Genomic DNA, 26,972 nt, shown 5'->3' with positions numbered 1-26,972 from the left:
CTGTGCCCATTTTCTGTCTTCTGAAAGCAAGCTCAGTTTTCAGACGGGGAAACTGAGGTTTGAAGAGGGTGGATCACAGCCGGGCAGGTCTATCCCCGCCACTTTGGTGCGTGGTGCGCCTCCCTGCCTTCTGGGGAGATGCAGTGTTCCAGACACAGCCGACCTGGGACCTCCCTGGGCCAGGGCATAGCCTGGACACTGGCCCTCAGGCCTCTCCCTCTTCTCCCTCCTCTGGAGGCATCAGGCCAGACACTGAGCACCTCCGCCCCACTCTCTTCCTGGAGTTAGCCCCCCAAAACCAGCAGCCTTCTCTCACCAGAACCTTCTGAGCCCCTTTGGCCAACCTCACCTGTGTGGCCCCCCTGCCCCCCAGGCCTCCAACTGGGACCTGCACATATCCTCTGATGGCTGTCACCAGAGGCATGAGTGGTGGTGGCTGGGTGCCCAGGGCAGCCCTACTTGGGCATCTTAGCAGACCCAGGGCTGCCCCGCTGGCCTTGGCCTGTAGCTCCAGCCTCCAAGGAAGGACCGTGGGCCTCTCCCTGGTACCCAACACCCACCCTTACAGGACCTCTGCAGGCAAGCCATCTGGAAGCAAGTGTGCGGCCCTGGCCAGCCCAGCATTCAGTGTTCAGTCTCCCTGGCTGTCCAAGGAGGGCTCAGAGGGCGTTCGCCAAGCCTGTTGGCCTGGGCCCTGGTGGTGCGCTGGGAAGGGAAACGGGCCCAATGCCTGCCTAGAAGGCAGAGCTGCCACAGCCGGGGGCCTGAGGGCTGCAGCCCCAGCTACTCGGTGGCTCCGGGTCAGGTGGCGGTTCTGTGGAGGTTCTGTCCCCAGAGGAGCTCCTGTACCCCTGGCATCTCATGTGGTGCTTCCTCATTGCCAGGTGCAGGGGGCAGCTGTAAAGAGGCGTGAGGCCCAATTGGCCCCACCTGGGAGCCTCCGCTGGTCCTGCCCCAGGCAGCGTGAGGACGGCGACTCAGAGCTGGGACCTCGGTCCTGGCCGCAGTCAGCAGCGGCTTCCAGGCCCGTGGAGCCTCACACAGCCCTTTGGAGGCACAGGCTGGAACGAGGCCCCTCTCCAGCCCTGGACGGTGGAGTGGCCATGCGCACCAGCCCCGTGCTGCCCTGGGGGCAGAATCTGCCCTGGACATTGGGTTTGCTGCTGGCCCGCAGGGATGCCCTGCAGCCCCAGGCTGCCCGCACCCCACAGCTGCCCCTCCACTCTGGACCCCCACTGTTGGACTGCTTGCCTTCCGAGGTGAGGGGGCCTCTTGGCTGGGGGATCCTGGCACACCCAATGCACTGGCTCCTGTGGTGCACTGCAGGATGCCCACCCCAGTGAGAGTGGGCCCAGGCCCACTGGGACGGCCTTCCCCGGCCCCTTTCATCCTTTCCGTCTGGGTCTGGGGTTGCTCAGTGTAGGAAGAGGACCCCAGCTTGTGTGCCCCTGGCTCCCTGCTCTCCTCACCCCAAGTCTGGCTCTTACTCCCCCCTCACTGACTCAGCCGGATCTGTGAACCCTCTTCCCCACTGGTCTCGGCTGCCTCCCATCTGGGTCCCACCGCTAGAGCCCAGGCTGATGGGCCAAGCTGGGGAGCCCACAAGATGAGGGGCTTCTGGGCCACACCCCTGCCACCTTGGCCCGGTTCTAGAGGGGCCCTCAGCTGGCTGGCGCAGGCAGCTCCCCTCTGCAGGGCACTGCCCAGCCTGGCCCAGCTGCCAAGGGAGGGCAGGCTCCTGCCCCCAGGATAGGACAGTGGGGAGGGCTGGAGCTGGGAAAAGGCTGGGGGGCAGGGCAGCACGGGGAGTATTTTTTTAATGGCTGGTGTCCACATGAATGGAAATGCGATGATTTAAGTTACTGCTGCCAAAGAGACAGAAAGGACATTGCTGCTCTCCGGTGTGTGGGGGTGCTTGTTTTAGGTTTGTGTCTTGTTTTTTATTAGTTTGAGGCTTAGGATGCTGGTGCAATGATTTTCCTGTTCCTTTTTTTTTTTTAAAGAGAAATCAAGCTAAGAAAAAAAAAAGCCTTCATGCTAAGCTTGTGTTTTCTTTTGGGTCTGCAGATAAGGCCCTGGGCAGGAGAGGGCATGGGCTGGGGTGGGGACCCAGCTGCCAGCTCTGGGTAGGGGTCACAGTGGGCCCTTCCTGATCACTGTCGGGGTGCTTAGCAGGGAGGTGGCTGCTTCCCCGCCAGGTGTCCTCGGCATGCCTTGGTGGGGGACAGTGGCCTGTGCCCCCATGGTACCCAGGTGGGGGTCTTCCCAGAGTAGGGAGGAACTGACCTCTGCAGCCCGCTCTTCCTGCCCCACAGCTGGCCCTGCCTGGGTAAGGATGAGGAAGGGGCCCACAGACCCCCCAGGACACTCTCCCCCTGCCTTTCCAGGGGGCTATGCCTGTCCCTGGCACAGGGGCAGCGGTTGGGGGTTTGGGGGGACGGGGGTGGGCCGAGGAGTCCAGGCTTCTGTGCTTCCCCTCCCCAATCATCTGCTCTGGGTCCTCGTCCCCACCCCCACACGGGCACCCCGGCCCCTGTGTTCCTTGTCCTGGAGCGTGGGCAGGCTTCAGGCAGCTTGGGGCCCCTGGGAGGCACACGCTCTGCCCGAAACTGTATTTCAGCTAAAACACCAAACAGCATGGACCCGATGATACACGTTTCCAAATCTTGTATTTCAGCAGAAGTACGGTAGCAGGCAGGACCCTGGATGGCGCACAGCCGGAAGATGCAGGCCGCACCACCAGCTGCCCACCCGGGGTCAGGGAGGAGAGCTGGGGAGGAGCTTGGGTAGGAAGAGCTGGGCTGTGGGGGCCCCCCGAACGCCAGGGGAGTGTGGGTGGTTATCAGAGCAGTAGTGGAGGCCGACTGCGAAGTCACGTGCTCATAAAAAATTCCTCTTGCAAAGAAAGGTGGCAGGCTAGTCCCACCCCCTCAGCTGGACAGGTCACAGAAAGGTGACCTTTCTTTCACTGACTGGACACAGGAGCTGTGAGCAGCATGGGAGCTGGGTTCTTCTCCCAGCTTGTCCTGACATGCACCCGGGGGCTCTGTGGCCCACATAAGCTGAAGCTTGCTGCAGGAGGCTGGCCCCACGGCCCAGCCCCTTGCTCTCCTTGGCCACAGCCCGTGCCCTCCCCGCTGGAACAGCCCAGGCTAGATGGAAGCGGGGCAAAGAGACAGCCAGGCAGGTGAAGGGCTTACAAGGAAGAGAAAGTTTTCTACGTGGGAACCATGTAGATCGTAATACAAGAGGTGACATGTAGGGGTCGGCGTGGAGGGGCCCAGGGGGCAGCAGGCGCAGAGGGCCATCAGCTGAGGAGGGGGGCAGACCTGTCGTTGGTCACTGTCGGCTTCAGCTGGACGCTGGTGAAGGGATTCCTAGAAGAGGGCAGAAAAGCAATTTTAGGACAGAGGAAAGGGGTATTTTGACCACCACCTGCCCTCTGCCAGGCACAGCCCCGGGGCAGCCTGACCCTCCCAGCTCAGAGCCTCAGGCTGCAGAGATGCTGGGGGGAGCCGATTTCTGGGTGTGGATGAGCACGGGCCCCCAATGTGCCCCCACCTCCAAGGGTCAGCCCTCCAGGCAGATAGGTGGGTGTGGGCAGGGGCCCCATCACCCTCCCCATCTTCCTTGGGGCTGGAGCCAGTTCTTTCTCAGTGACTCCAGGTGGTCCCAAACGGGCCCATATCCAAGTCCATGAGCCGCCCCAGGCCAAGGAGCCCACCTGCCATCTGCCCCAAAGCAGGAGCAGAGCATACTGGCGGGCACACATCTGTGGACACACAGAGACACAGTTTAGCAGCCCCACACATCCCAGATAATGGCCAGACACAAGACACAGGGCCTTGGCTTGCCCCACGCTGACACGACAGACACGAGGTACACGCACACTGGCAGCAACAGGGCCTGCAGGGGTGGGTGCCTGAGGCCCCTTGGCAGAGGAGCCACCCACCTCTTCAGTGAGGCTCAGCCCCCTGGCACCCCAGGGGAGCCACACCCGCACCTGTGTGCCAGAGGCCACCCATAGCTGACAGATAGATGGACTTGCAGACAAGAGGCTGAGATGGGACAAGATGAGCACAGCGTGGGCTGGCATCCGGCCTGTCCTTGTGGCAGCCTCTCCTCCTTGGAGGCCCTGCCTGGGCAGAACAGCACAGGACAGCAGGCCAGGGAACGGCAGGCAGCCCCAGCCTGGGGTGACAGCACAGATGGAACGTGGACGCGGTGGGCGTGGCATGGACAGGGCTGCATCCAGCGAAGAGCTCGGCTCTGGAGCTGTTACCTGGGGCGGGAGTCGCCTGGGGCCCATCAGGGCTGGTGTCACGGGAGGGCGGCGCTGCATCAGGGCTCAGGAGGAGTGCGTGCAGGGCAGGTGCCTCGCTGGGTTTTCCTGAGCATTGGGTGGTGTCTAAAAATGGAGACTCTTTGGACTGTTTTCACACGAGGAGCTGTGCGAGGAGGCCGGCCAGTCAGTGCGTGGCTCCTGTGTCTCCAGGGTGGCACTCGGGAGCCCGGCAGCACAGGCTGGCGTCTGGGCGGGCGCCTTACAGCCTCTGGATGAAAGGCCGCTTCGGGCCCCGCCTGGGGCTCGAGCTCGCCGCGCTGGGCTTCTTTTCCACTCGGATCTGTGCAGACAAGCTTCAGCTGCGACGGCCTTGGGCAGGGGCCACTGGGCTTTCCAAGGCCAGGTCCTGTGTGACCAGTGACGTTTGTCCCTGGGATGGGGGCTCAGGGCAGCCCAGCCCACGGTTGGGCCAGTCACTTGGTCAGCGACTAGACTCCAGTTCTGACTCTAGGCCTCGTTCCTTGGCCGCCCCCAACCAGAGTCAGGCAGGACACCCAGGGGACTGGGAATAGGGCACATTTGTCCACCTAGAGTTAGGGACGGAGCAGAGGAAGGAGTGGAGACCCTGAGCCCCAAAGGATGCTCCTGGCAGACCAGAGCGGGGCAGATGGCACAGCGGGTTTGGGCAGCAAGCACCTTACACTGCCCCCACATGCAAATGACCATCAGAAAGGGTTTGTGGCAAAATGGCACTCAGCCAGGGCTGGACTAGGGCTGCAGGGCCAGGAAGGTCTTCCGAGAGGGCACCTGGCCTCCGACCCGTTTTTTCCTTATGTCTTCCCCTGAAACAAGGTGACCGAGGGCTGCAGGCACTTGGGACCTTGCACGCAACTCCTTCTGCAGCCCCTCACAGCCCGGGCTAGAGACCCTAGGGGGGACATGCCCACCCCTCAGCACCAGACGAGCGGCCAGGGCCCCTCAGGCACCTACCAGCTCTGGAATGTTCTGTGAAAGAACAGGCTCGAGGGACAAAACAGGATAAGACCTGTCCTGCAGTCTCACAGCCTGTGGACACTGCACAGCAGGGGATGGCCCTCGGCCCAGGCTTCCTCCAACCTCAGGGCTGTACACGATGGACCCAAGCCGGTGCTCTGAGCCCACTGGAGGGAGGCACCCCGGCATCTGGGCACAGGGAGCCCAGGGGCAGAGGCTGCTTCCAGCGGGAGCGGTCCAGGCTCCTCTGGCCAAGAGGCTGCGTCAGGAGCTCCTGAGCAGGGGTGCTTTTCCGCAGGAAGTGGATCCCCACTCACGGCGTAGAGCAAGCCCGAGGTCCCCGCTGTGCTCAGGAGGCGTGAGCTGGGACCCTCCCTGGGCAGGCTGGCGGGCAGGAGGCTAAGGGCCGGGCTGCCCAGGGGTCATGCAGGCTGGGGGGGTCCCTGCACACCCCCTGCACCGAGGAGGGCTGGGCCCCACAGCCGGCCTCTTCAATCCCAGTCTCACGGCACATATGTCGCTGTGGATTTGGGGGAACTGTTTAGTATTAGTTCCTGAATCTACTACTACTTGAATGACAAACAGCAACTCTGAGAAGAGCCATGTGGTCACAAAGTGTGGCTTCCTTCCTTGGGCGCCTTCAGACCAGAGGGAGCGAAGAACAGCCACTGCACAGACTTCCACTTTCTCCGGAACTTTCTCACCTAAAACCTAAGTGGTTTCACACAACTTGAGAACATGGGCTCTTCTGGAACTGAGTCATTCTTGTTCCAGAGCATAAGCTCAGGGCAACACTGGGCAGGCCCCTCCCTGAACCCAGGTGGCATCTGACCCCAGCTGAATCGCTGGGCCAGGCAGCCATGTGCTCTGTACTCCAGGGGCTGAGCGCAGCCCTGGCTTGTCCGGTGCTCACGGCACCCTTGGGCTCTGCCCTACACAAAGTGTTCCCAGGCAGGGGCGGAGCTGGCCGCCAGAGCCGTCGGCCCTTCCAGTGCCTGTATTGGGCAAGGGCAGCCACCAGCTCGGAGCCACGGGGCAGACATGGGGGCTGTGCTGGGCTCAGGGCAGGGGGCAAGGCCTCACAGAGAGCGCCGTGCGAGGGGAAGGACCTGGAGGCAGGGGAGGAGGGTGGCCCGCGCCAAAGGCATCTCTACTGTGCCTCCATTTCAGGAGCATTTGTCTCTAGAACTTTCCAGAACTCACACCAGAGCTCCCAAACAGAAAGGCAGTGAAAGCAGAGTGGGAGCCCAGGGTCTGTGGAGCAGCCCCACTGCCCTCATAGGATGGCATCTCTCACCCCCAAGGGGGCGAGCTCCTCTGACTGGGCTGGTGGCGGGCACAGCCAGGCAACAGGGCCACCTGGCCCAGGCACAGGGGCCTGAAGCGGCAGGTTCCCCTCTGCCAGCTGTCAGTACCTGCTGTCCGAGTGCTGAGGGGAAGGGGCCGTCACTGAGCTGGGTCGGCAGAGGTCAGCAAGGGCACCCACAGGTGGGGGCCAAGGGCCGCCCGTGCTCTGGGCAGCCTGCTGCAGCCCCTGTGCCCCGTCAGGGCAGGGATGGGGTGAGCGGGGGCAGAGGGCCAGTAGAACCACCCCACGCCCTGTCCCCAGTGGGGCAGACATGTGCTCCTGCTCCAGTTGGGCCTGTGGCACTCACCGGGCACAGACCCGGGACCTGTCCCCAAGACCCACTGAGGGGCTGCGGTACTCACTGACGCAGGAGCCGCCAGGCCAGGCAGGGCTGGTCCAACGGGACACTCAGCCAAAGGAGCCCAAAGCCGCCTTGCAGCTGACCGTGGGGCTCGCCCTGACTGTGGCCGAAGTGCCAGCAGGGGCAGGAGAGACATGCAGAGAGAGGCCAGGGCCAGCCCGCGCCCAGCAGCGGGTGGTGCGGTGGCCGCAGGGCGGGGCTCACCCACAGGTTTCCAGGCAGGAGGAGGAAACCCAAGAGCCCAGGGCGCGATTCCAGGAGAAGCAAGGCTAGGAACCCAGAGCAGACACCAGCCTGGAGGGCCCCCGGGCCACACCCCGCCTGTACGGGCTGACGCCAGAGGATTCCACAACCCCTGGGAACGCACACCGGCCAGCACCGAAAGCCAAGGCGACTTACTAACTAATCGGGGCAACTCACAATCTGGCCACTTCCACATCCGCGCAGCGAGGGGGCACAGGGCTTGGTTGGTGCAGGTGGCAGGGACAGGCGAGGCCCGAGGGCTCGGAGGGCACGTGCAGGCTGGCTGCAGGAGGGGCCGCCTGGCAGTGGTGCATGCTGGCACGGGCGTGCGCCGCCACCACAGGGCAGCAGCTGGCTCTCCCGCTCCAGGACGGTGCCCCAGGACCAGGCCCGCACAGCCCCACTCTCAGCCAGGGAGAAGGGGGCAGGGAGAGCAGGGTGGGCCGCCCTGTCTGCTCACCGAGGGAGGGGCCTGGCTGTGGCATAGCCCAGATGCCAGATGCATGCGGGGGCTGGAAGGAGGCACCACACCCAACTCAATGCAATAAATAAAACTTTTATTCAAACAACTGCAGTACAGGGCGCAACTCAGATTAAAAAAAAGGGGGGAAAGAAAACGGGAAAAATATTTTCAGCACTTTACATCTTCATACAAGTTTTGCATCTACATTCATCCATTGAGCATGGAATCCCCTGGATTTGAGATCTTTTAGCAAAATTAGACCAACACAGAAGGTTCTTTTTACATAGGTCCGTGTTCTGGCTTTGTGTTTTGCTTAAATATAAAACTAGGTCTGTCTTGAACTGCTTCTCCCACAAACACTACCAGCCACATCCTAGGCCACGGCAGGGTGGGCAGGAGGGTTTTGCTAAATCGCATCAGAAAAAGGAGCACCCACGGCTCCCCAGGGGCTCCCACGTGGGAAGGGCCGGGCGGGGCCGCGCCCTCACCCACTCCCCAGATTCAGGGTGTGAAGAGGCGATACCAGTAGCCACTGAGCCCAGCATGTCTCTTTCTGAAGTCACCAAGACACACAAAAAGACAAGAGCATTTAGGGAGGACGGGGCAGGGACTGCCTGCTTGCCCCTGGGTGGCAGGCTGGGGCACTTGCCCCAAGCCGCCCTCCCTGGGGCCAGCCTTGCCAGGCCCAGCCACATGCCCCTGCCCCATGCAGCTGGGTGGCCACGACCCCCTCACGAGGCTGGCTAAAGCAACGATTTTCAGAACACGTCAAGGGAGGGTGGTCCCTGGAGCTCTTTGGAATGTCCCAGTGTGGCCGGGCAGCGCCTGCTCCCAGGCCCTCCCCGCCAGCACGCTGTGTGAGGTCACATGCCCTGCTAAGAACGACGCCACACTGTGGTCTCTGTACACTGTCCAACAATGTGCAGAAGGAGCCCTCGGGAGCCTGGCCTGGTGGGCCGGGCAGGGCCAGGGGTCACGGCCTCCCTCACAGGAGCGGCCAGCTTCCTCAGGAGGCCCCCAGCTCGGCAGGAGCCCCTCTCAGTGCGGCCCTGAGCCCCGGAGCCCGGCACCCTCCCGTCCGACGTGGACACCAGCCTGCGCTGGGGGGTCAGATGCAGAAATGACAGCACGCACACCGCAGGCCATGCATGTCTGTTTTTTGTTTTTCAGGAAAAAAAGTCCTTTTCCTGTTTTTCGTCTTTTTTTTTTTTTTAGGGTTTTTCTTTTTCCTCAAACTTTAGACCTGGCTCACGGTGAGCCTTCAGAAGGGGACAGAGTATCATGACCCAGCAGCTGGGCGGAGGTGAGGGCACCTCCCAGCTGCCTGGCGGGCCACACAGGCTGGGGCGCGCTGACACAGGGAGCAGAGACGGGGCAGCACCATGGACCCTGGGGGATCGCAGAGTCTGGGGTCACCAACCAGAAGGCGGGGGGCACGTGGGAAAGAAAAATAACCCAAGAACAAACCAACAAGAGCTGCGGAGGAAACCAGACAGGTGGGGGGGGGGCTCCGAGCAGCAGCTGCCCATGGTCAGCGTCCTCACACTGTGGACACCAGCGTGCCACTGCCGCTGTGAAACAAAGCACAGGACAGCTGCCAGGCCGCACAGCTCCCCCACAGCAGCCCTGTCGGCGGCTCAGGGTCGGTGTCAGCCAGGCTGCCCACCCCGGACGAGGCCAGGTCTGGGCGAGCCCAGCCGGGAGCCAGGAGGCCCCAGCCACCCACACCGGCCCGGGCTAGTTCCGGGGAGACAGCCCAGGGGCAGACAGGTCCCCTCCTGGCTGAAAGGGGATGAAGAGCGGGCACAGAAGAACTGGGCCTAGGGGGCTCCAGCTGCAGCCAGGTGTAGCCCAAGATGGGAGCTGCCAGGGGCTGGAGAGGGTCCGGGCTCCGGCCAGGGCACCCTGCTCTCAGAACCCCATCCTTCAGAGAGGGCTGGGGGCTGCAGGGTGAGGGGCAGAGAGAACAGGCACCCAGGTCCCACATGCCCTGACCTGGAGTGTAGACCACAGTGTCCAGCCAGGCCCCCATGGAGTAGGCCGCAGAGGGCCCCAGAGAGAACTGCACCCTGCCCCAGCCTCCGCTGCAACCACTGCCCACCTGCCCACAGCTTGGAAGGACGCATCTGCAAGTCCCTTACCTGCTCACAGCCCGTGCCCCGTAGTCATCCAGCCCCTGTGGAGGAAGGGTGGATACAGGTCAGGCTGGGGTCCCCGGGCACAACGGAGCCAGCAGGGCAGAAGCAGGCTGGGCAGGTGCCCCTCCGGTCCCTGGGGTGTGGGTGCCATCTGCAGCTGAGGGCATGGGGCTCTCTCACTTGCAGAGTGGTTATCTCCCAAATTCACAGGGATACCTCCCTGTCCAGTGGCCACCTGTGGATTATGTGACCTCACATTCATGGGCAGAGTAAGACAGGTCACCTGACAGCTCCCGCCACATGCACCTCCCATGGCAGTGGTGGAGCAGCTAGGCAGGTGAGGTGGGGGCGGCCTGGCGGTCTCCAGTCTCACAGCAGGGGCAGAAGCCTCCCTGGAAACCCCACGTCTGAAACCAGTGGTGTTTGCAGGTAGGGGCAACAGATGGGTGGGGAAGCTGGGCTGGCAGGGGACAGCTGCAGTGGGTGGTCATTTACGGGCCTGCCTGCAGAAGACCAGGGCTGCCCCTGGGCAGAGCATCACCCTGAGCCCCAGCCCAAGCAGCTGCCTCTTCCGGGCTGGGGGAAGGTAGGAAGGGCAGCCCTGGGTGGCGGTGGGCAGAGGCCTGGCCCAGGGCCACCACGTGCTGTTGCGGACACCCTGCTCAGCTGTCCCAGCACCAAAACAGATGTGGGGACTTGGGGGGGGGAGTAGCACAGTGGTCGGGCCCCAAGGACAGGATGCAGTGTCCCTGTGCCCAGCAGGCTGTCTCCTGGCCCCACTGCTGCCCTGGGCACCAGCTGCACCTTACCTCTTTTAGAAATTTCCACCCAGGGGCCCAGCCACGGCCCCCTGATTTTGCCCACCTCACCCCTTGTCTCTGAACAAATGTTCACACTGCCTGAGCCCTCAGCCCTTCCCACAGGGCCAGCGTGCTAATCTCTCCTTGCAGGTGGGACGAGGCAGGCAAGGCTGTTCAGGACCAGGAGGAAAGAGTGAGTCGCTACCAGGACCCAGAGCCTTTCTCTGGACCTTGCCCACCGCCGGCCCCTGTGTCCAGAGCAGATGAACGTCTTGGAAGCCCTAGCCCTTCTGACCCACAAGCCTCCTGGGTGGAGCGGTGCGGGACCCAGTGAACACGCTCTGCCCCGCCCGACCCCAGGGCCATGTGCTGCAGGGGCTCCGTCAGGGGACCGCACCCAGGGCCCAGGCCTTGGGCTTCTGCCTCTGGCCGCCCAGCCTGGGTGGCCTGACCACACACACCGAGCCCTGCCTCCTAAGGGACTCAGAGGCACACTAATGAGTAGGTTCTGGACATGTCCAGGGCCCTGAGGGCAGGCACACAATTGCTCCTTGGACCCAGGACTGCAGGAACCCCGCGCTCTAAGGGAGGGGCTCCTGGACACAAAGTCCTCCCTGAGGCCCAGGCTCCTCCCAAGAGGCGACGCCTCAGCCTGAGAGAGGGGCAGGAAGAAGCCCCCGTGCCTTCTCTAGAGCCCTGAGTCTGTGGAGGGCACTTGCCAGTGACCCGGGAGGTGGGTGCGGCCAAGGCATGGGTGCAGGGCCCAACCCTTATGTCCAGGCCGACCGAGCGTCTGCCGTTCAGGAGGCGCTGAGGTTGGGCTGCAGCCGAGCCCACCCGTCAGCAGCCCTCTGCTGGCTCCTCTGCTGGCACTCACCTGGGAGAAGGCGGGCACAGCCACGCTGTAGGGCCTCTGCTTGAAGGTGCCAGCCGTCTGGGCGGGGAAGGCGCGGGAGGATGTGCTGTAGTCGGGGGGCGGGAGGGCCGGGTCCTCCTTGTCCAGCAGGTTCCCTGTGCTGCTGCTCTTCCCCTGCTGCAGGCTGAGGGGCAGGTGCTCAGGACAGGCCCCCTGCCCAGGGCCCGCCCGCCCCCAAGAGCGCTGCCCAGGAAGCTGCTCCCAGGGGCCGGGCTGCAGCCACGCTGACCCCTTTGTCTCCCTGCCTCCTCAGGACCCGGCACAAAGGCGTGGCAGGGAGGGACTCCAGAGCCTGTGGCCTGGCTGAGTCCTGCAGGGACCCAATCCTCCTGGCAGCCACACTGCCCCTCTGTGGCTCCAGCCACAGGACCAGGAGGCTCTGGGGAACTTGTGGGAGGCAGCTGGGCTCCCACATGCCCTGCTCACAGGGGCGTGCTCCCAGAGACCCCACAGGGTGCTCAGACCCCTTCCTCGCAGTGCACCCAGGGGCTCTAATGTGCAGTAGGCTGGGCCACTGGGGCAGCACTGCAGGGCAGAGGGGCCATAGCCCGGCCAGGCTTCCTGTGCCGAGGGCCTGGGCTGCTCTCAGAGGGTACGTGCACAGCTTCTGTTCTCACGGCAGCCCCCCCTCCAAAGCTAAGGGCCAATGCCTGGGCTGGCAGGCTCACCTCATGTGCAACCTGTCACTGCCATCACTGTCCAGGACCCGAGTGTAGGAGAAGGGAAACCAGCCCCGCCTGAAAGAGAAGACCCAGCTGAGGGCTCGCCCAGGCCCCTGGCACAGCCTGGTTGCATCTGTCTGTTGGGGAGGCAATGTGGGCACTCCAGGGAGACCAGGAGACCCCAGTCTGCACCCAGGGCTCTGAGCCACCCCCCGCCACGCCACCCCACATACCTAGACAGGAAGCCACACACCCACTGGCAGGGAAGGTGGACATGCCCAGTACACAGACAGACAGACACACCCACAGACACACCCACGCAAGCCCCAGCCCAGGCTATCCCGGCTGGAAGCCCCCGACAGGACTCAGACCTGCCAGAACACCTGCGGACTGCAGGGCCGAGCAACTGCGCCTCTGTGCTGGGATGGGCACTGCCCACAGGTACTCACATCTTGGTCTTCTCACTCTCGCCATAGTGCCAGCCATCACGGGCCTCAGGCACCAGGAGGGTGATGAGGTCGCCCTCCTTGAAGCTCAGCAGGGTGCTGTTGTCCCCAGCCGCGTGGGAGAAGATGGCCTTCACCCGCATGCGGCCGTTGCGCTCCAGGCCAGCTGCCATGGAGCTCGAGCGGGGCAGGGTCTTGTTCTCGGCTGTCAGGACAAGGGGGCAGGTGTGAGGGACGCTGTGCCCCTCCTGCCAGCTCAGCTGCCCCATGGGAAGACTCCAGAGGCCTGAGTGCGGACTGCCCGCCAGGCTCCAGGGCGGTGCGGCATCAGGGTCTGGAAGGGCCTGGGCGCCGGGGAGAGGATCCAGCCACAGACCCGCCCTTCCTCAGCTGGGGCAGTTCTCTGGGCCTGGGCCCTGGCGTTCCCATCTGCCAGGCAGGAGGCCCTCTCAGGCGAAGGCCCTGGTGGGGCTGGGCATGGAGGGAGGATGCCGCCATGGCAGACGGGGCTGTGCCATGGCGAACAGATGCCTCCTGAGCACTGCCCATCTGTGCTCCCGTCACGGGCTGATCTGAGGGCAGCCTGGCACTGCCCTCCACGTGCCAGACACTTAAAGGGGGAGCCAAGTAAAGCCAGAGGACCCAGCATGGAGACCTCAAAGGGGCCCCAGAGTGCTGCCTTGGGCCCCCCAACCCCCCTCGGGGCGGCACTACTGCTGCGGGCCTCAGGGCGTCTGGGGCCCAGCCCGGCCCCGCAGCGCCCTTACTGGTGGCGTAGCTGCTCTTCGGGGCCACGCTCTTGCGCACGGGGAGCGTGTTGGAGTAGGAGTCGCTCAGCTTGCTCTGGGCCTGGGGAGGAGGCGAGGCCTTGGTCTGCGTGGCCTTGCGGTCGGCCCAGGGGCTGTAGTCCTCGCTGTCTGGGCCAGAGACACCGTTCATGACTGGTGTGTTCTCCTGGGCAGACAGTCGCTGTCAAGAAGAGGCAAGGACGTGGTATTGCAGGAGAGGCCTGGCCCAGGGAGACCAGCATGGAGAGCCCCTCGCCCCCCGCAGGGGCACCCCAGCTGCACCAGGTTGGTGCACAGGCGGACCATCCTCCCACACCCATAAGGCTTTCTAGAGGCTGAGAACTCACCCCCACAAATGGGGCCAGCTCAGGGGGCACTGGCAGTGGCTTAGCCCCAGGAATGGGGTCTGAGATGACCAGGTTGGACTTGGACGCTGACAGGGCACTGGGGAGGATGGAGCCATTGCTGCTGGCCATCTGCTGCATCAGCTGCACGGCGCGGTCCGGGATCTTGTTGGGGTCAGCACAGGCCTGCTGCCATAGGGGCAGCTTCTGCGCCAGCAGCTCCTTGCCCTGAAGCGGAGGAAACAGGACCAGACGGGAATCAGGGCCAGAGCCAGGCCCAGGCTCCCACAGCCAGGGGCATCCCAGGGGCTCTCCCTCAAGGGCCAGGAGAGGCCAGGGCCTGCTGCTGACCTCCTAACCATGCTCGCCTGGACATGGCGCCCTGGCCCCACCCTGGGAGGCACTGAGGACACACCCCACCCCAGGAGGTGCACCCCTGGCCCGCTGAGGGCCACTCATCACCAGAGGGTGACTCATAGCCAGACCTGAGTCCCTGGCTCCGCCCCAGAGAGGGGCTGCTGGGAAAGGAGCTGGTGTGGTGTGGTGTGCTGCGCAGCGCAGGAGCCACCCGGGATGGGAGCAGGCCCAGGCCACACCAGGGCAGGGCCTCGGCAGGACCCGGGGGGAGGAGAGGTGGCACGGCAGCCGGTGAGTCTGCCCAGGAGACCATGTGGTGCAGGATGGGGAGGGACAGAGCCTGGGGATGTGACAGGCAGTGCCGTTCCCGCCCACCACCCAGGGGCCTGCCTGGAACACCGCTGGCAGGATGGGCACAGGGATCTGACAAAGGACAAGGAAGCCACAGACCTGGTGAGGGGGTCCCAGGAGGGGGCTGTGACACCAGCCTAAGGCTCCCCACAGCCCACCCGCACGGGCATGCTCAGCGTGCCCTCCACCTCTCAGCCATTTGGCCAAAGTGGGCTCAGCGTGTGGTAGAGCCTTGACTTGGTGCCACTGCTCCCCAGCTGGGGCGCTCACTGTCCCCAGGACCTCTGAGGGGCTGCCCAGCCGCGCCACCTCTCACCACTTGTCCCACTTCTCCTGACCCATGCCTAGGCAGGGAGGGGGTGTCTGTGTGGGAACCTGGAGGATGCCAGACACACAGCACGCAGCAAGGCTGCGCCCCTCCACCACCTGCTGGTCTAGACCAGGGGCCAGCGAACCACAGCGGGAGGGCTGGCTGCCCACTTTGTGAGTGGGGGTTGAGTAGAACGGTCACAGTTGCTCATCTGCACTAAAGTGGCCACTTAGGCCCCGACGGGGACAATGCCAGGGTGAGGGTGTGTCCCCAGAGGGGCTCCACATCTGAGGCGACCCAGTGGGCGACAAAGACCCCATTGGGTGGGGACCCAGCGCCAGGGCAGTGCCTGGTGGCCTGCTGCTGGGAAAAGTCTGGGTCCTGCCCTGCACCTGGGGACCCAGCACTGGGGCTTGCGCCTCTCTGCGCCCACTAGGGCACTGGGCCCAGGTCTCTGCGAGGTTGGCTGTCACCTCTCTGGCTGTGGCCCTGGAGAACGACGGCTTTCCGCTCCGTCCCACCTAAGGCGGACAGGCGCACGCGCCCCCGGCCGGCTGCCGCCAGAGGGCGCAGGCGCCTCCGCAGCACCGCCCGGAACCGCGTGGGCGAGCAGAGCCCCTGCTGGAGCCCCGTGCTTGCTGGGCTGCGGCCCAGGCCAAGTGGAGGCTGCCCCCGCCCCCAGCTCCCGCGGGGGATGAGGTCCCGTCGCTGTCCCGGCTGTGCACCCGTGACAACGGGCTTGGGCAGTAGGAGCCTCTCTGGGAGGGGATGCCTGTCTGCGGCCCAGGCTGTGGGGACCAGAACCTCAGATCAAGCACCTGAGAGCGTGTGCCCTGCTGACCAGCAGAACCCTTCATGAAAAAAGACATGAACTCAGGCCTCCTCGGGCTCAGCTACCTAAGTACACCATCCAAGCTCTTGGAATGTTCTAGAGTGGATGGATCTAATCTCACCCCAGTTCCTGCCTGTGGACTGTGGGGAACATGGTCCCTCCCCGAACCTGCCTGTCCCCACGGGGGAGCCTGTGTCCTTCAGGTCTTGCTGGCTCTGGGGGTCGGGCGACCTCTGCGAGGGCTCCTGGCCCTGCAGCCGCCACACCGGGAGCTCAGGCCCCAGAACAGACCCTCTCTCAGCAGGCTGGCAGTGTGACTTGTCTAAAACGCACCTGCAATTTTTAGCAAGAGTCTCAAAAACAGTCACAGCCTGGTGGTTCTAGAACTCTACCTTTGGGGAAGTCTAAAATGCAAGGGACCGTTCAGCAATGCATGACTTCCTCACAGCCCAGGACCGGACACACTCAGGGGCCCGAGGGGCCGGCGCACCTTGGAGTGGTAGGCGGCGGAGTTCTTGGCCACGGCACACTGCTTCTCCACCAGGAAGCAGAACCTCCTCCTCTCCTCGGTGAGGGCGGTCTTGTAGCCATCGGACACGTAGCTCTCCAGCTCACCCTGCTTGCTGCTGATTGCGTCAATGTACTGGTGGGGGCGGGACGGGGGACAGAAAATGGTCACGCCCACTTCTGGGCAGCCCCACAGGAGGCGAGTGCCCCTCCCGGCCACTGTGCGCAGTGGAACTTGGCTGCGTGGCCCACTTAGGCCAACAGGATGCAGGCAGAGGTGATGGTGGGGCAGTCCAGGCCCCACTGTGCCTCCGTCCCCTGGGGGCTGTGTCCCCACGCTCCATCCATACCCCATGCTAGGGCCAGCATGTTCCCTGATTTTGCAGCTTGGAAACTTTCAGTAACAAAATGGCAGAAAGACCGTGGGCAGGCATCACGGGGTGGTAGGAGCACCCCAGACTCACACGGTCAGGGCCTGAGAGCCCCAGGCAGACACCCCCTGCCCTGTCAGGGTGTCTGTGTGGCTAGCTGCTTCAGAAGGGGGCTGCTTTGCTTCTTAGCACAGGAAGGCCCCCCCGGCCCTCTTCCCATCTCGACTCGCCTCCTGGCCCTCCTCAGAGCCAACCCACCCCCAACCCACCCCCAATCCACCGTCCACCCAGGTCCCAGGACCTGTGTCCTGAGCAGTTTTTTTGCAGCCGCAGGTTCCTCTCTGGGGCAGCCCTGGGAGAGAGGGGGTGGCCGCCCCACCCCCAGCTCTGACTCAGCACGGGTGGGAGGTACTGAGCTGGGGTGGGCAGAGCAGGCTGTGCTTGCCGCCTCCCCTCCCTGCAATGCCCCAGGGAGGGCATGGCAGCCTGCCGGGTGTGGCCTGTCCTTAGCAGCATCCCAGAGCCACGCCACCCCAGGCAGAGCCCACCAGCCCTGTGCCAGAACACGGGACTCGGCCCCCTGGCCCTGCCGACCTCACCTTCCTACACTGAACTGTCTCCTCCCCTCAGGCAGGGTAGCTTAAATGGGCCTCAAGAGGGTGGGCCCTCTGCCCTCATCCCTGAACCAAGCCTACAGCCTCAAGGACCAAGTTCGGCCCTCGGTCACCTGCAGCCCTGGAGCCTGCCTGAAGGGGACCCAGGAGGCCAGCCTGGGAGGAGGGTCTGAATGCAGGTGGGAGGCTGTCCAGGGCCACCCCCAGCAGGCCCAGGCAGGCCCTGCTTTCTGCCAGTGCCGCCCGCCCCCTGCTCCTGGCAGCCCTGGTGTCTCTGAGTACTTTTCCTCTGGTTATGAAACCTGTGCCGACAGAGCCTCCCCTGCAGGCTCCTCTAGGAAGTTGGCGAGCAAGGACAAAGGGGTAGAGCCACACTCTTGGGAGAGGAGAGGACTCCTGAGATGCCACCCACACGCGGCTGTGGAGAGGGGCACCTGCCATGGGGCCACTGACACCCTGTACCCCGGCCTAGAAGCCCCATGAGGTGCGTGTGAGGACAGGAGGGCGCAGAGGCCCAGAGGCGGGGAACCCTCTGCACAGAGGGGCCTGGAAAAGGCAGGGCTTGCTCAGCAAGAGAATGGCACCTGCAAGAGGGAGCTGCAGACACCCTCCCCTGCTGCCCCAGACCCATCCCCAAAACCCCACCCAGCGCCAGATGGCAGCCGTCCGCACGGTCTCAGGCCCCATCCGCTCTGGGACTGTCCTGCCCCCTCCAGGGGCTCACAGGGACATCGGCTTCAGCTTGCAGCTTCGACTGCCAAAAGGTGCTCAGGCGCACCACAGGGGCTCAGCTTGATGCCCAGGAGCCCAACGGGGCCACCTCAGGTGAGGAAGACCATAGGGAGAAAAAGCCCCAATCCGTCCCCCTCCCCCTCTGGGGGTGTTCCTCCGTCCCTGCCCCAGAGGTGGCCAGGACCGTGGTGAGCTCAAGGCTAGCCAGGCACAGGGTGACCCCACCACTAGGCAGGAAGGCCGAGGCGCTGATAACAGGCAGCACGGAGCCTCATGCGGGAGGCTGCCCAGAGCGCTGGCCTGCACTCTAGCTGTCATGTACACAGTGACCCCAGGGCAGGGAAACCGTGACAGGGCCCCCAGGGTCCGCCTGCCCCGAGCTGGCTGCAGAGAATAGCATGGCCCCTCGAGCCGCCCCCACGCATTTCTGGGTTTTGAGGCTGTGCTGACGTCTGTCACATCAACATGCTCCCTGGAGGGAGAGAAGCAGCCTGGACACGCTGTGCGGGGCGCTGGCCTCATTAGTCGGGTCTGGCAGCCTCCCAGGGTTTTATTTTTAAGATTTCCATTTATTCAAATGAGCCCCACTTAGGGCCAGGCCCCCACGTGGGAACCAGAGGCTGAGGGGGACAGCATAGCCTGGCGGGCTGCGGGGCTGCCGAGCAGCTCCCCAGGGGCTGTGCCAAGGTCACAGGAGAGCCGTCCAAGCTACACTGGTAGGGGCGGCTGGGGGTTGTGTGACACCTTCCACCTCGGCACCCGCACACAAGGCCAAGTGCTTTGGCCAAGCCAGGCAGCTGGGACGTGGGGCCGTCACCGCCTCTGTCCAGGAACTGCAGCGGCTTCCCTGACCTCCTTTCCCAGGGTGGCAGCTGTTTGCGGCGAGGCCACAGCTTCACTGCGCAGGTCCTGGAAACGCAGGCCGGGCCAAGAGCCTCCCAGCCCTTCAAGCTGTAGCCGCTCTGGGGGCAGGGCCACCCTCGCATGCCAGGAGTTTTCCCGCTGTCTGGACGAGGGCACAGGGCGGATCTCGGCCTGGCCCTCCACCTCCGGGCTGCTGGAAGCGGCTGGGCCTGGCCCCACATGGGCAGGCTCCTGTTCCTGGCTTTTCTACTCCTGGTTTAGCGGGTGCTATGGTGACGGTGCTATAGAAACCCTCATCTGAAAGCATTTAAGACCCACAGAACGTTCCCACTTAGTCACCCTGCAATCCGAGAAGACAAAAGTGATCGGAACATATGTCTCCTCTTCTCTGCAAAGCAAGCTGGTGACTCAGAGTGGGGGAGGCGCTTTCTAGAAAAATCTCTGAGAGGCTTTGGTGCACCTCCTCCAATGTGGCCACTGCTGCAGCTTCCCATATTTCCCAAAACCTCATGCTGCCCCTTTAGCCCCGGCAGGTAATGGACGGGAGCGTGAGCATCATTCCTGGCCTGCAGTCGTCACCACTGGTACCTGTTACTCCAAGGAGACGAGGGAACCCAACCGGCTGGGGTGTGCAGGCACGGAGGCAGGAATTGGATGCCCTGCTGTTGAGCAGTGGCTTCCCTGGAGCCTGCTGCCACCTGCACCCCTTCCCCGATGGGCCTGGCACCCAGGCAAAGCTGGGCCATGGGGGTGGAGGAGGCCGGGGTGGCAGTTCCATGGACTGGAGCATCCTTAAAATCTCATTTAATCCTAAGAGCTCAGAGCACAACTTGGGGCTGGGGCAGCGGTGCTGCCTTGTCCAGGAGCCAGCAGGTGAGAAGGCCGGCCATTCATGAAGAAACGGTAGGGCCCCTCCTGCAGGTGTCAGGGCCCCAGATTCCCACTTTCCAGATTGGCAAGAGGGTCCGTGACCAACGGGTCCCAACCGCCCATGTCCTACCCCTGCACACCTCCAGGCCCCGGACAAGCTGTACACCCCTCTGCGCTTGTCCCCTCAGCCACAGACCGCAGGCGCTGAGCCGCCCCTTCCAGCGTGGCCTGGCCTGCCTGGCACGGCAGCCCCTGCTTGGTGCACTGAGGGCCCTGCAGGCACAAAGTCTGCATTGACTTCAGGCTCAGCAGGACGTGAGGTCTCTCACTGTAGTTTCTATGATTATCCATCAAAATAACTTTCTAGATATATTCAGCTAAGTAAGGTCTATAATTAAAACCAATTAAAACCAGCTTTACCTGCTTTTTTCTTTTAATGTGGTCACTTTTAGGCGTTAAGTGATGGGTGCGGGGTGCCTGACGCTACCCTTGAAAGCCTCTTCCGGCTCCAACAGTGTAAGAAGTGCCCGATTACTCTCAGCACTAAGGAGGCACCCCAGGCCGGCCACCGGTGGAGGCGCCATCTGGGGTGGGTGGTGGGCATGGGTGAGGTGCCAAGCGGGGACGGATGTGGCTTGGTCCCGAGGCTCACAGGAGCAGTGTCCTGCCCCGCTCGCCCCACGGGCAGTCCCTCCGGGCACCCTGAGTGCCACGGTGCCACCTCTGGACAAAGAGGCCCTAAGAGGATGGGCTGGCCTCTGGGTTCTCACACTCATCTTTCCCAGCGAGGACCCGTTTATACCCCAAGGAAAGCAGACGCCCCCACGGCACTGACGCGGCCCGTCCACAGACTGCCGTTAGTGCTGAAGAGATTTTTAAACGTGAGAACAGCAGACACATAAAGGGCTTAAACCGCCAGTCAAACCCCACACATCAGGGCCCCGCCTCTGCTATTGTCTTTTTGAAGATCTAAATTACGGTTATTTTGTTTCTGCTTTGTTAATTACACACCCCTTTAAATAGAACCAGTCTCTCCCCTTTCCCAGACCTTGACCTGCACTGTGCGCCTTCTGGAGCGAGCAAGCGATCCCAGCGAGTGGCCACCACGCTGGAGGCCCCGCCCGCCACCCTCTGGCCAGGCCCTCAGAGACACTGCTGGTGTGACCAGCTGGCCATGGCTGCCGGCTCTCCTCCCACAACGGAACGGGAAGGTGGGCCTGGGCCAACTGAGCTGCCTGCGGCTCCAGGCACCCTGGCAAGCTTGGTCCCCAGTGGGTGGGGAGGCTGCAACACCCCTCCAGGGGCTGGTGGCCCTGCATGGGCCTGGGCCTGCCCCGCACCTGCCCATCCACCTTCAGCTTTTCCTCCCTGGTGTCTCTTCTGCCTCTAGGACCCCAGCACTGCCTGGGTGCTTAGCAGCCCCGTCCTCAGTGTTGGGAGCCCACGTGTGGGACAGGAAAGGCACACGCGTTCTCCATGCCCGGCCAGGTTCACACCCAACACACGCCACCAAGGTGCAGACGACTGCTGGCTTTCTAAGTGGTGAGGCCCTCAGAGGGCATGTGGGTGGCGTGTATGGCCTCGGCCTGAACCACCCAGGCTGGGTGGAGGCAATTAAACAAAGCCAGAGGAAATCTTCCCCCAAGACTTCAGGAGGTGCAGAGGGGAGAACGCACTGCTTCTGCCCAAAACAGGACCCTCAGGGCCGGCCACACACAGCCCTGGGGACCACTGGTGGGACTGGCCTCTCATCAGAATCAACGGAAGCTTTGAGAGCCCTGACACGGTCAGGCTCCATGCCACCCTCCTCATGGTCCAATGCCCAGAGAGGGCGACACAGGTTCAGCTGAGACCCCTGGGGCCTAGGAACAGGGTGGCCAGACAAGGACTGTGACCACATGCCACTGGACATAGCGCCTCCACCATGTGCACCATGGCACCTTGGCCAGGGAACAGGCAATGACCAGAGGTGTGCAGAGTGACCTTGGCTGTGAGGGCAGCACTTAGCGTGTCCTCTACTTCTAAGACAGAACCCTCTGTCCTAGATAGCACCTCAAATGCCTCCAAGCACCTGTTCTCCTGACCTACAATTATAATAAATTCTCTTCATGGAAATCCCAAAACACAGTCTCAATTATCAGCAGTTCTTGAAAACGGCTGGCTCTGATGCAGCCCTGTCACCGACAGACAGACGTGCCTAGCCTCTCTCTGGGACAGGGGTCTGATCAAGTACACCGCCTTTCTACCTGCCAAAGCCACTCCCCCTGCCCCGCTCCCCCCGGGCAGTGGCCACACTGAGGCATACCTGACCGCTGGCCCAGGTGGCCAAGCCTGCAGCAGAGCCCAGCAGGCGCCTGGGAGGGCAGGGGGTGTGGGGTCCTGCCAGGTCAGCACCCCTGAAGTGCACGCAGCTGCCCGATGAGCTCCAAGGGCCTGTGCCCTACTGAGGGGCGCCTGAGCAGCCTGCACTCTCCCCAGCCAGTGACCTGCACACTCGAAGCTCCGGAGCAGGGGCACATGGGGCAGGTGGCTCTGGAAGGCACACAGGTGATCCCAGTGACACAGTCTTAGGAAAGACCAGCCACCTGTCCAGAGCACTGGGCAACCCACACCTGAAACCGTGTGCTGGAGCCCCAGCCAGAGCGACCACAGCGGAGAAAACTAGGGCTCTGTGGACTGGGGCAGCCAGGGTATGCAACTGCTCTTCCAAGGGCAGCCCGCAGGGGCAGCCCTCGGTGGGTGGGGCTCTGGTGCAGCTTGCGGACCTCCAGGAAGAGCCCCTGCACCCAGACCCCTCTACCTGCCCGCAAGCCCACTGGGCTGTGTGACCCAGGCCCCTGGTGAGGGCTCCTGCAGAGTTCGAAGGGGCCCCTGGGGCACAGAAGTCTCCAAAAGAGCAGGGGCAGGTCACTGACCGTGCCTGATGCCCAGCTCCAAGGGGCCCACAGCTGGGCTCACTCCTGCCTCCTTGGTCAGCTTGAAGATGTGAACCGGGTCAGAGTCCCACCTCCTATGCCACAGCCGCAGTGTGGTGACACCTGCATCTCCTGGCTCTTCAGGCCCGGAGACAATCGCTGACGCCCCCAGGACCCACCAAGGCACACCCAAGAGGAGGCAGGGCGCAGAGGCAGTGAGCAGGCAGGTCCTGTGAGGCAGGCTCTGAGGCAGGGCCCGGAGCTCCGGCCTGGGCGGGCCCCAGCTGCCCCCACAGCCGGCGCTCAGCGGTGAGGTGCTCACAGCTGCTGGGCAGCCCGCCTGGGAGCTGGGCTGGCCGCTCTGGGAAGGGAGAAACAGGAAGGGGAGTCCTGCCTTCCTCCCAGAAAGGGCATCTCAAACAAGCCACTTCCGGTGACTGCCAGGCTTCAAGGAGGCAGGCCTAGCCCAGGGAAACAGTGTGGAGGGCAGGAGCTGCCCCAGTGGAAGGCGCCCAGGTCCCCTGCTCCAGTGGCCACACCTCAGGCGGAGGTGAGATCCTGGTTCCTGGCTAGGTGTGCAGAGGCTCAGACAGAAGGAACAGCCTCAGCTGCCAGCGGGCCCAGCATCCCCACAAAGCCACCAGGCAGGTTGGAAACACCCCCGCTGGACAGGCAGCCAGGGTGCGGCCCCAGCTCGGAGCACACCAAGTACCCCGTTCCCTCTGGCACGACCTGGCCTCGGGGGCTCCATGCCACTGAGGAGCAGGCCACGCACGACAGACGAGCCTCTGCTTCCACCCTCAAGCAAGCAACTGAAACAACAGCTCGCGCTGGCTGCCACTGTGTGACCCCCATGCTGGGTGCCGAGGGGCACACACGCTGGACGCAGGACCCAGCCCTCCCCAGAGGGAGCTCGGTCACTCGGGAAGAACCAGCACAGGAAAACCTCTGGGTGGCCAAGGGTCAAAGAGGGAAGGAAGGTGGGTCTGGAAGGCAAAAGACAGAGGAGGGCTGGCGGAGAGGGAGGGCTCCCTGGGCCTGCCTGCCGGTGCTCGGAGCAGGGAGAAGGGCGGCAGCGCCCCACCGCACCAACGGCTGCGTGCACCTGGGGCTCGCCATGACCGCACCTGTACGGGCAGAGCAGGCCCAAACCCAAAGCCAAAGCCAAACCCCGACCCCAAATCCATCTGGGCCCAGGTGGGGACAGGCCAGCCAGCAGTGGGGGAAGAGCCGGGAGGTGGCTCAGCTAGAGCCCAAGGGAGGAGAGTCGCTGGCAGAGCAGACAGTAGGGGTGGTGGTGGGGGTGGGGGTGTGATAAGGGGTGGCTGGACCTTGCTGGGTTGGCAAGGCTGTGCTAAGGAGACAGGGCCCTGGGGATCCTTGGTGGCGGGATGACCCTGAGACTTAGGAAGAAAAATTGGCTTCAGACATGTTGAAGTAGAGGCCACAGGAGGCCAAGGGGAACATGGCTGGCCTCGCCAGACCGGACAACTGCTGGGAGACCTCTCTGCGAGGAAGACAGCCTCCAAACACCTGTACGGAAGGACGAGGGTTCGAGGAGCCTGTGCTGCATCCCCTTCAGCCCTGCATGGCCGAGGAAGCAAACGCTGCTCTCTGGGATCTGCAGGCCTGGGGCCTAGGGTGTGGGAGGGAGCGTGGCGTGGGAGGTCGGGCTGGCCTGGCAACACTGGCACTGGGCAGAGGGGACCGGAGGGATGACAAAGGGTGGACGCCTGGGAAGGAGACAGCACTGTCTCTGTGACGCAGCAGTCCTGTGTGCCTGCCACTGAGTAGGGGCGAGTACGTCCAAGCCACCGGCTCCATTCATGCTCCCTCCACCCAGCCCTGCTCTTTTCCCAGCCACAAGGTGCGCCGGCCAGGGTCCTGGCCACACCTCTACCAGTTAGCTGCAGACCGCTGCAGAGCGAACCACCGCTGCCAGCCAGCCAGGGCAGGGAGAGCACCTGCGTTACGGCCATGAAAAGGAGCGAAGCACCGACACACTACAACATGGGTGAGCCTGGGGAACTTCACACGAAATGCAAGCAGCCAGATGCAAAAGGCCCAGACGGGAGCTGCACAGACAGGTGGGAGATTGGCGATTGTTTCTGGGCAGGTAGCAAATGCGAGTGACTGCTGGCGGGCTTTCTTTCCCGGGTGCTGAGAAGGCTCTGAAATGGGCTGTGGAGACAGGTACACAACTCCGACACTCAGAGCCTGGGCCTCGCTCTTTAAGTGGCTGAACTGTATGGTATGGGAGCCCAATCCCAACAACGTGCCGCCAAAGGAGGGGCACCTCGAGGAGGGGGCGCAGGCTCCCAGCCCTTCCTGGCAGGCAGCGGAGCCCCCGGCAGGCTGACAGGCCGGCTGTGGAAAGAGCCCTAAGCGGAGGACACCTGCCCTCAGGGTGCTACTGTGTCCAGAGCAGCAGGGGCACCGTTTGCCAGCCAAGCCTTTCAGGAAGCAAATGGCAGAACGTATCAAGGGTGGCACAAAGAGACAAGACAGCAATGCAGGAGCCTCTGAGCCTCGCAAACACATGCCTGGCTGCAGGACCTGCTCCTGGGACTCAGGCTCCCTGCGGCAGCACCTCAGAGCTGGGTGGGAAGGCCGGCGGAAGGCCATGGGCATGGCTGGCCCAGGTAGGAAGGCACCGGAGACAGGCAGGAGCTGGATCAGTGCAGCTCCGTACAAGATGCACCAGAGGCGGGGGCCTGGGAGCAGTGCCCTGCTGGCTGCAGGCGCATCCTGCCCCCGGCACCGCCGGGCTGCTCCCTACACAGGCACCATCCCATCTGTCCTGCCAGGCACTCCTGCACCAGGGGTGTCCTTGCACAGGGGCACAGTGGGCGGGACACATGCAGCGGGCGACTCGCCCACGGCAGGTCCGGCCGCAGGCCCTGCGAGGCAGCAGTGTCCCAGCACCACAGGGCCTGTGTACCCACATGTGGGTCTCTAGGCTTGCCAACCTGACAGCTGGCGGGAAGGGCTCTGCAAGGGGAGGCGTTGACCCCTAGTGTCACACCCACGCCCCCCCTCCAGGTGCTTTGCCAAGTTTCCACCCTTGACTGGCTTGGGGCTGTTTTCTGATGTTTCCTATACTAACGCCCCATGTCCTGACTCTAGTCTCCCCCTTGTCTGAGTTAGGCGTGACCTCTGAGAACCGCAGCTCTGGGCCTGATCTGTGTCAGCCAGCCGTGGTTCTGGAGAATCAGGGCCTCAGGGCCATGCCATCCGGAATCTTTGCCCTGTTCAGCACATATGCCTCCAGTGATGGGCAAGCTGGTGAGAGAAGCCACACCAGGGCTGGTCCCTGCCGTGCCCTCCAGTGCCATCTGCCTCACACTGCAGGGCTGTTGGGATGCTTGGCCGGCTGGCGTCTGCCTGCCCTGAGGCTCCAAGCCCCGTCCTGGGGGCGGATGGTTGGAAGTTAATTACAGAAACAGTCTGGGGTCTGTCTGAGGTGGGAATCCCGAAGGACGGGACAGGAAAAGATTTCCTCTGGGACTTTGCTCCTTTGGCAGAGAGCCTTCTGGCGCCCTACTGAGGCTGCCAGCACAGGCGAGGGGCCGCCCCTGGAACCCACCAGGCCTGGAGCTTGGCTGCCCGATCTCACCAGGAGGAGCAGCTCTCGACCCCCCATGTGGGTGGGGGACACACAGCACCCTTCCTCCCCACCCCCTAGGAGGGGCCGGAGCCCCGGGGCCACAGCACCCCACCTGCAGCTCCTTGTCTGAGTACTTCTGGGGGTTCTTGCTGCCTTGGCTCTTCTTGCGAAGCTTCTTCAGCTCCGCCTGGCACTTGTCCAGCGTGTCGCCCTTGCCCCGTTGTTCCGCCTGGTATTTCTTGAGTGCGGCCTGAGGTGCAAAGAGCAGTGCAAAGCACGTGAGCCCTCCGTGCCCAGCTCTCTCCACGGCTGCTGTGCCCAAGACCCATGGGATGGCAGCCAATGCTTGACTGCAAATCTGGGGGGCACTTGGTGGCCTGGGCCACCCCCGACAGCAACCCTCTGCTCCCCAGAGATGAAAACTGGGCCTGGGAAAACCAGGAACCTCACCCCCTTACCCCGCTGAGAGCCAGCCTTGTGTGAGCTGGTGTCGTAAACCCTGGCTGTTCTGGCCTGCGGGCTGGGAAGAGGCGAAGGGCAGGCGCAAAGGAGCCCACAGGTGACAGCAGGGGACCAGGAGTCCGTGCAGATGCACGGCTGCTCACACCATGTCAGTGCCTTTACCAAGAGCAGCTGAGCTGCAGGGATGCCAGACCCACACTGGGGCATCAGACATGATGGGCTCACCCACAGGATTGCACTCACGTGGGCGAGAATACCCCAGGGCCACAGGGAAGCCACTGGCTGGGAAGCTCCCAGGAAGCGAACACCCCCGGAGGACGGAGGACTTTCCACACCATCGGGAGAGCCCGAGCACTGCCAGGTGAGCAGCCAGGAGCGGACGGGGCAACTTAC

General features: G+C 63.5%; 2 protein-coding genes across 14 annotated transcripts in view; one reads left to right on the top strand and one right to left on the bottom strand.

Moving 5' to 3' along the window:
* AATK (apoptosis associated tyrosine kinase) overlaps positions 1-2,031 on the top strand; it is a 31,642-nt gene extending 29,611 nt beyond the window's left edge. For all 10 annotated transcript variants that reach the window (XM_036997300.2, XM_036997305.2, XM_036997302.2 and 7 more), the window contains one exon: positions 885-2,031. In XM_036997300.2, coding sequence (XP_036853195.2) covers positions 885-913 — 29 coding nt within the window. In that variant the 3' untranslated portion in view covers positions 914-2,031. The remainder of the gene's footprint in view (positions 1-884) is intronic.
* Positions 2,032-2,652: 621 nt separating this feature from the next.
* Positions 2,653-26,972, bottom strand: part of BAIAP2 (BAR/IMD domain containing adaptor protein 2) — a 63,886-nt gene continuing 39,566 nt past the window's right edge. For 2 of the 4 annotated variants that reach the window (XM_036997019.2, XM_036997022.2), the window contains exons 6-14: positions 26,230-26,367; positions 16,128-16,280; positions 13,791-14,015; positions 13,423-13,624; positions 12,659-12,860; positions 12,216-12,284; positions 11,509-11,671; positions 9,835-9,869; positions 2,653-3,377 (exon numbers count right to left, since the gene is read on the bottom strand). In XM_036997019.2, the coding sequence (XP_036852914.1) occupies positions 3,308-3,377; positions 9,835-9,869; positions 11,509-11,671; positions 12,216-12,284; positions 12,659-12,860; positions 13,423-13,624; positions 13,791-14,015; positions 16,128-16,280; positions 26,230-26,367 (1,257 nt within the window). In that variant the 3' untranslated portion in view covers positions 2,653-3,307. Of the gene's footprint in view, positions 3,378-4,282; positions 9,265-9,834; positions 9,870-11,508; positions 11,672-12,215; positions 12,285-12,658; positions 12,861-13,422; positions 13,625-13,790; positions 14,016-16,127; positions 16,281-26,229; positions 26,368-26,972 lie in introns of all 4 variants that reach the window. The other 2 variants (XR_012130950.1, XM_036997020.2) reach the window with 2 other exon arrangements.

This window comes from Manis javanica, chromosome 4, assembly GCF_040802235.1.
Source record: "Manis javanica isolate MJ-LG chromosome 4, MJ_LKY, whole genome shotgun sequence".
Lineage (NCBI taxonomy): Eukaryota > Metazoa > Chordata > Mammalia > Pholidota > Manidae > Manis > Manis javanica.
This window is presented reverse-complemented; position numbering and strand designations above follow the sequence as displayed.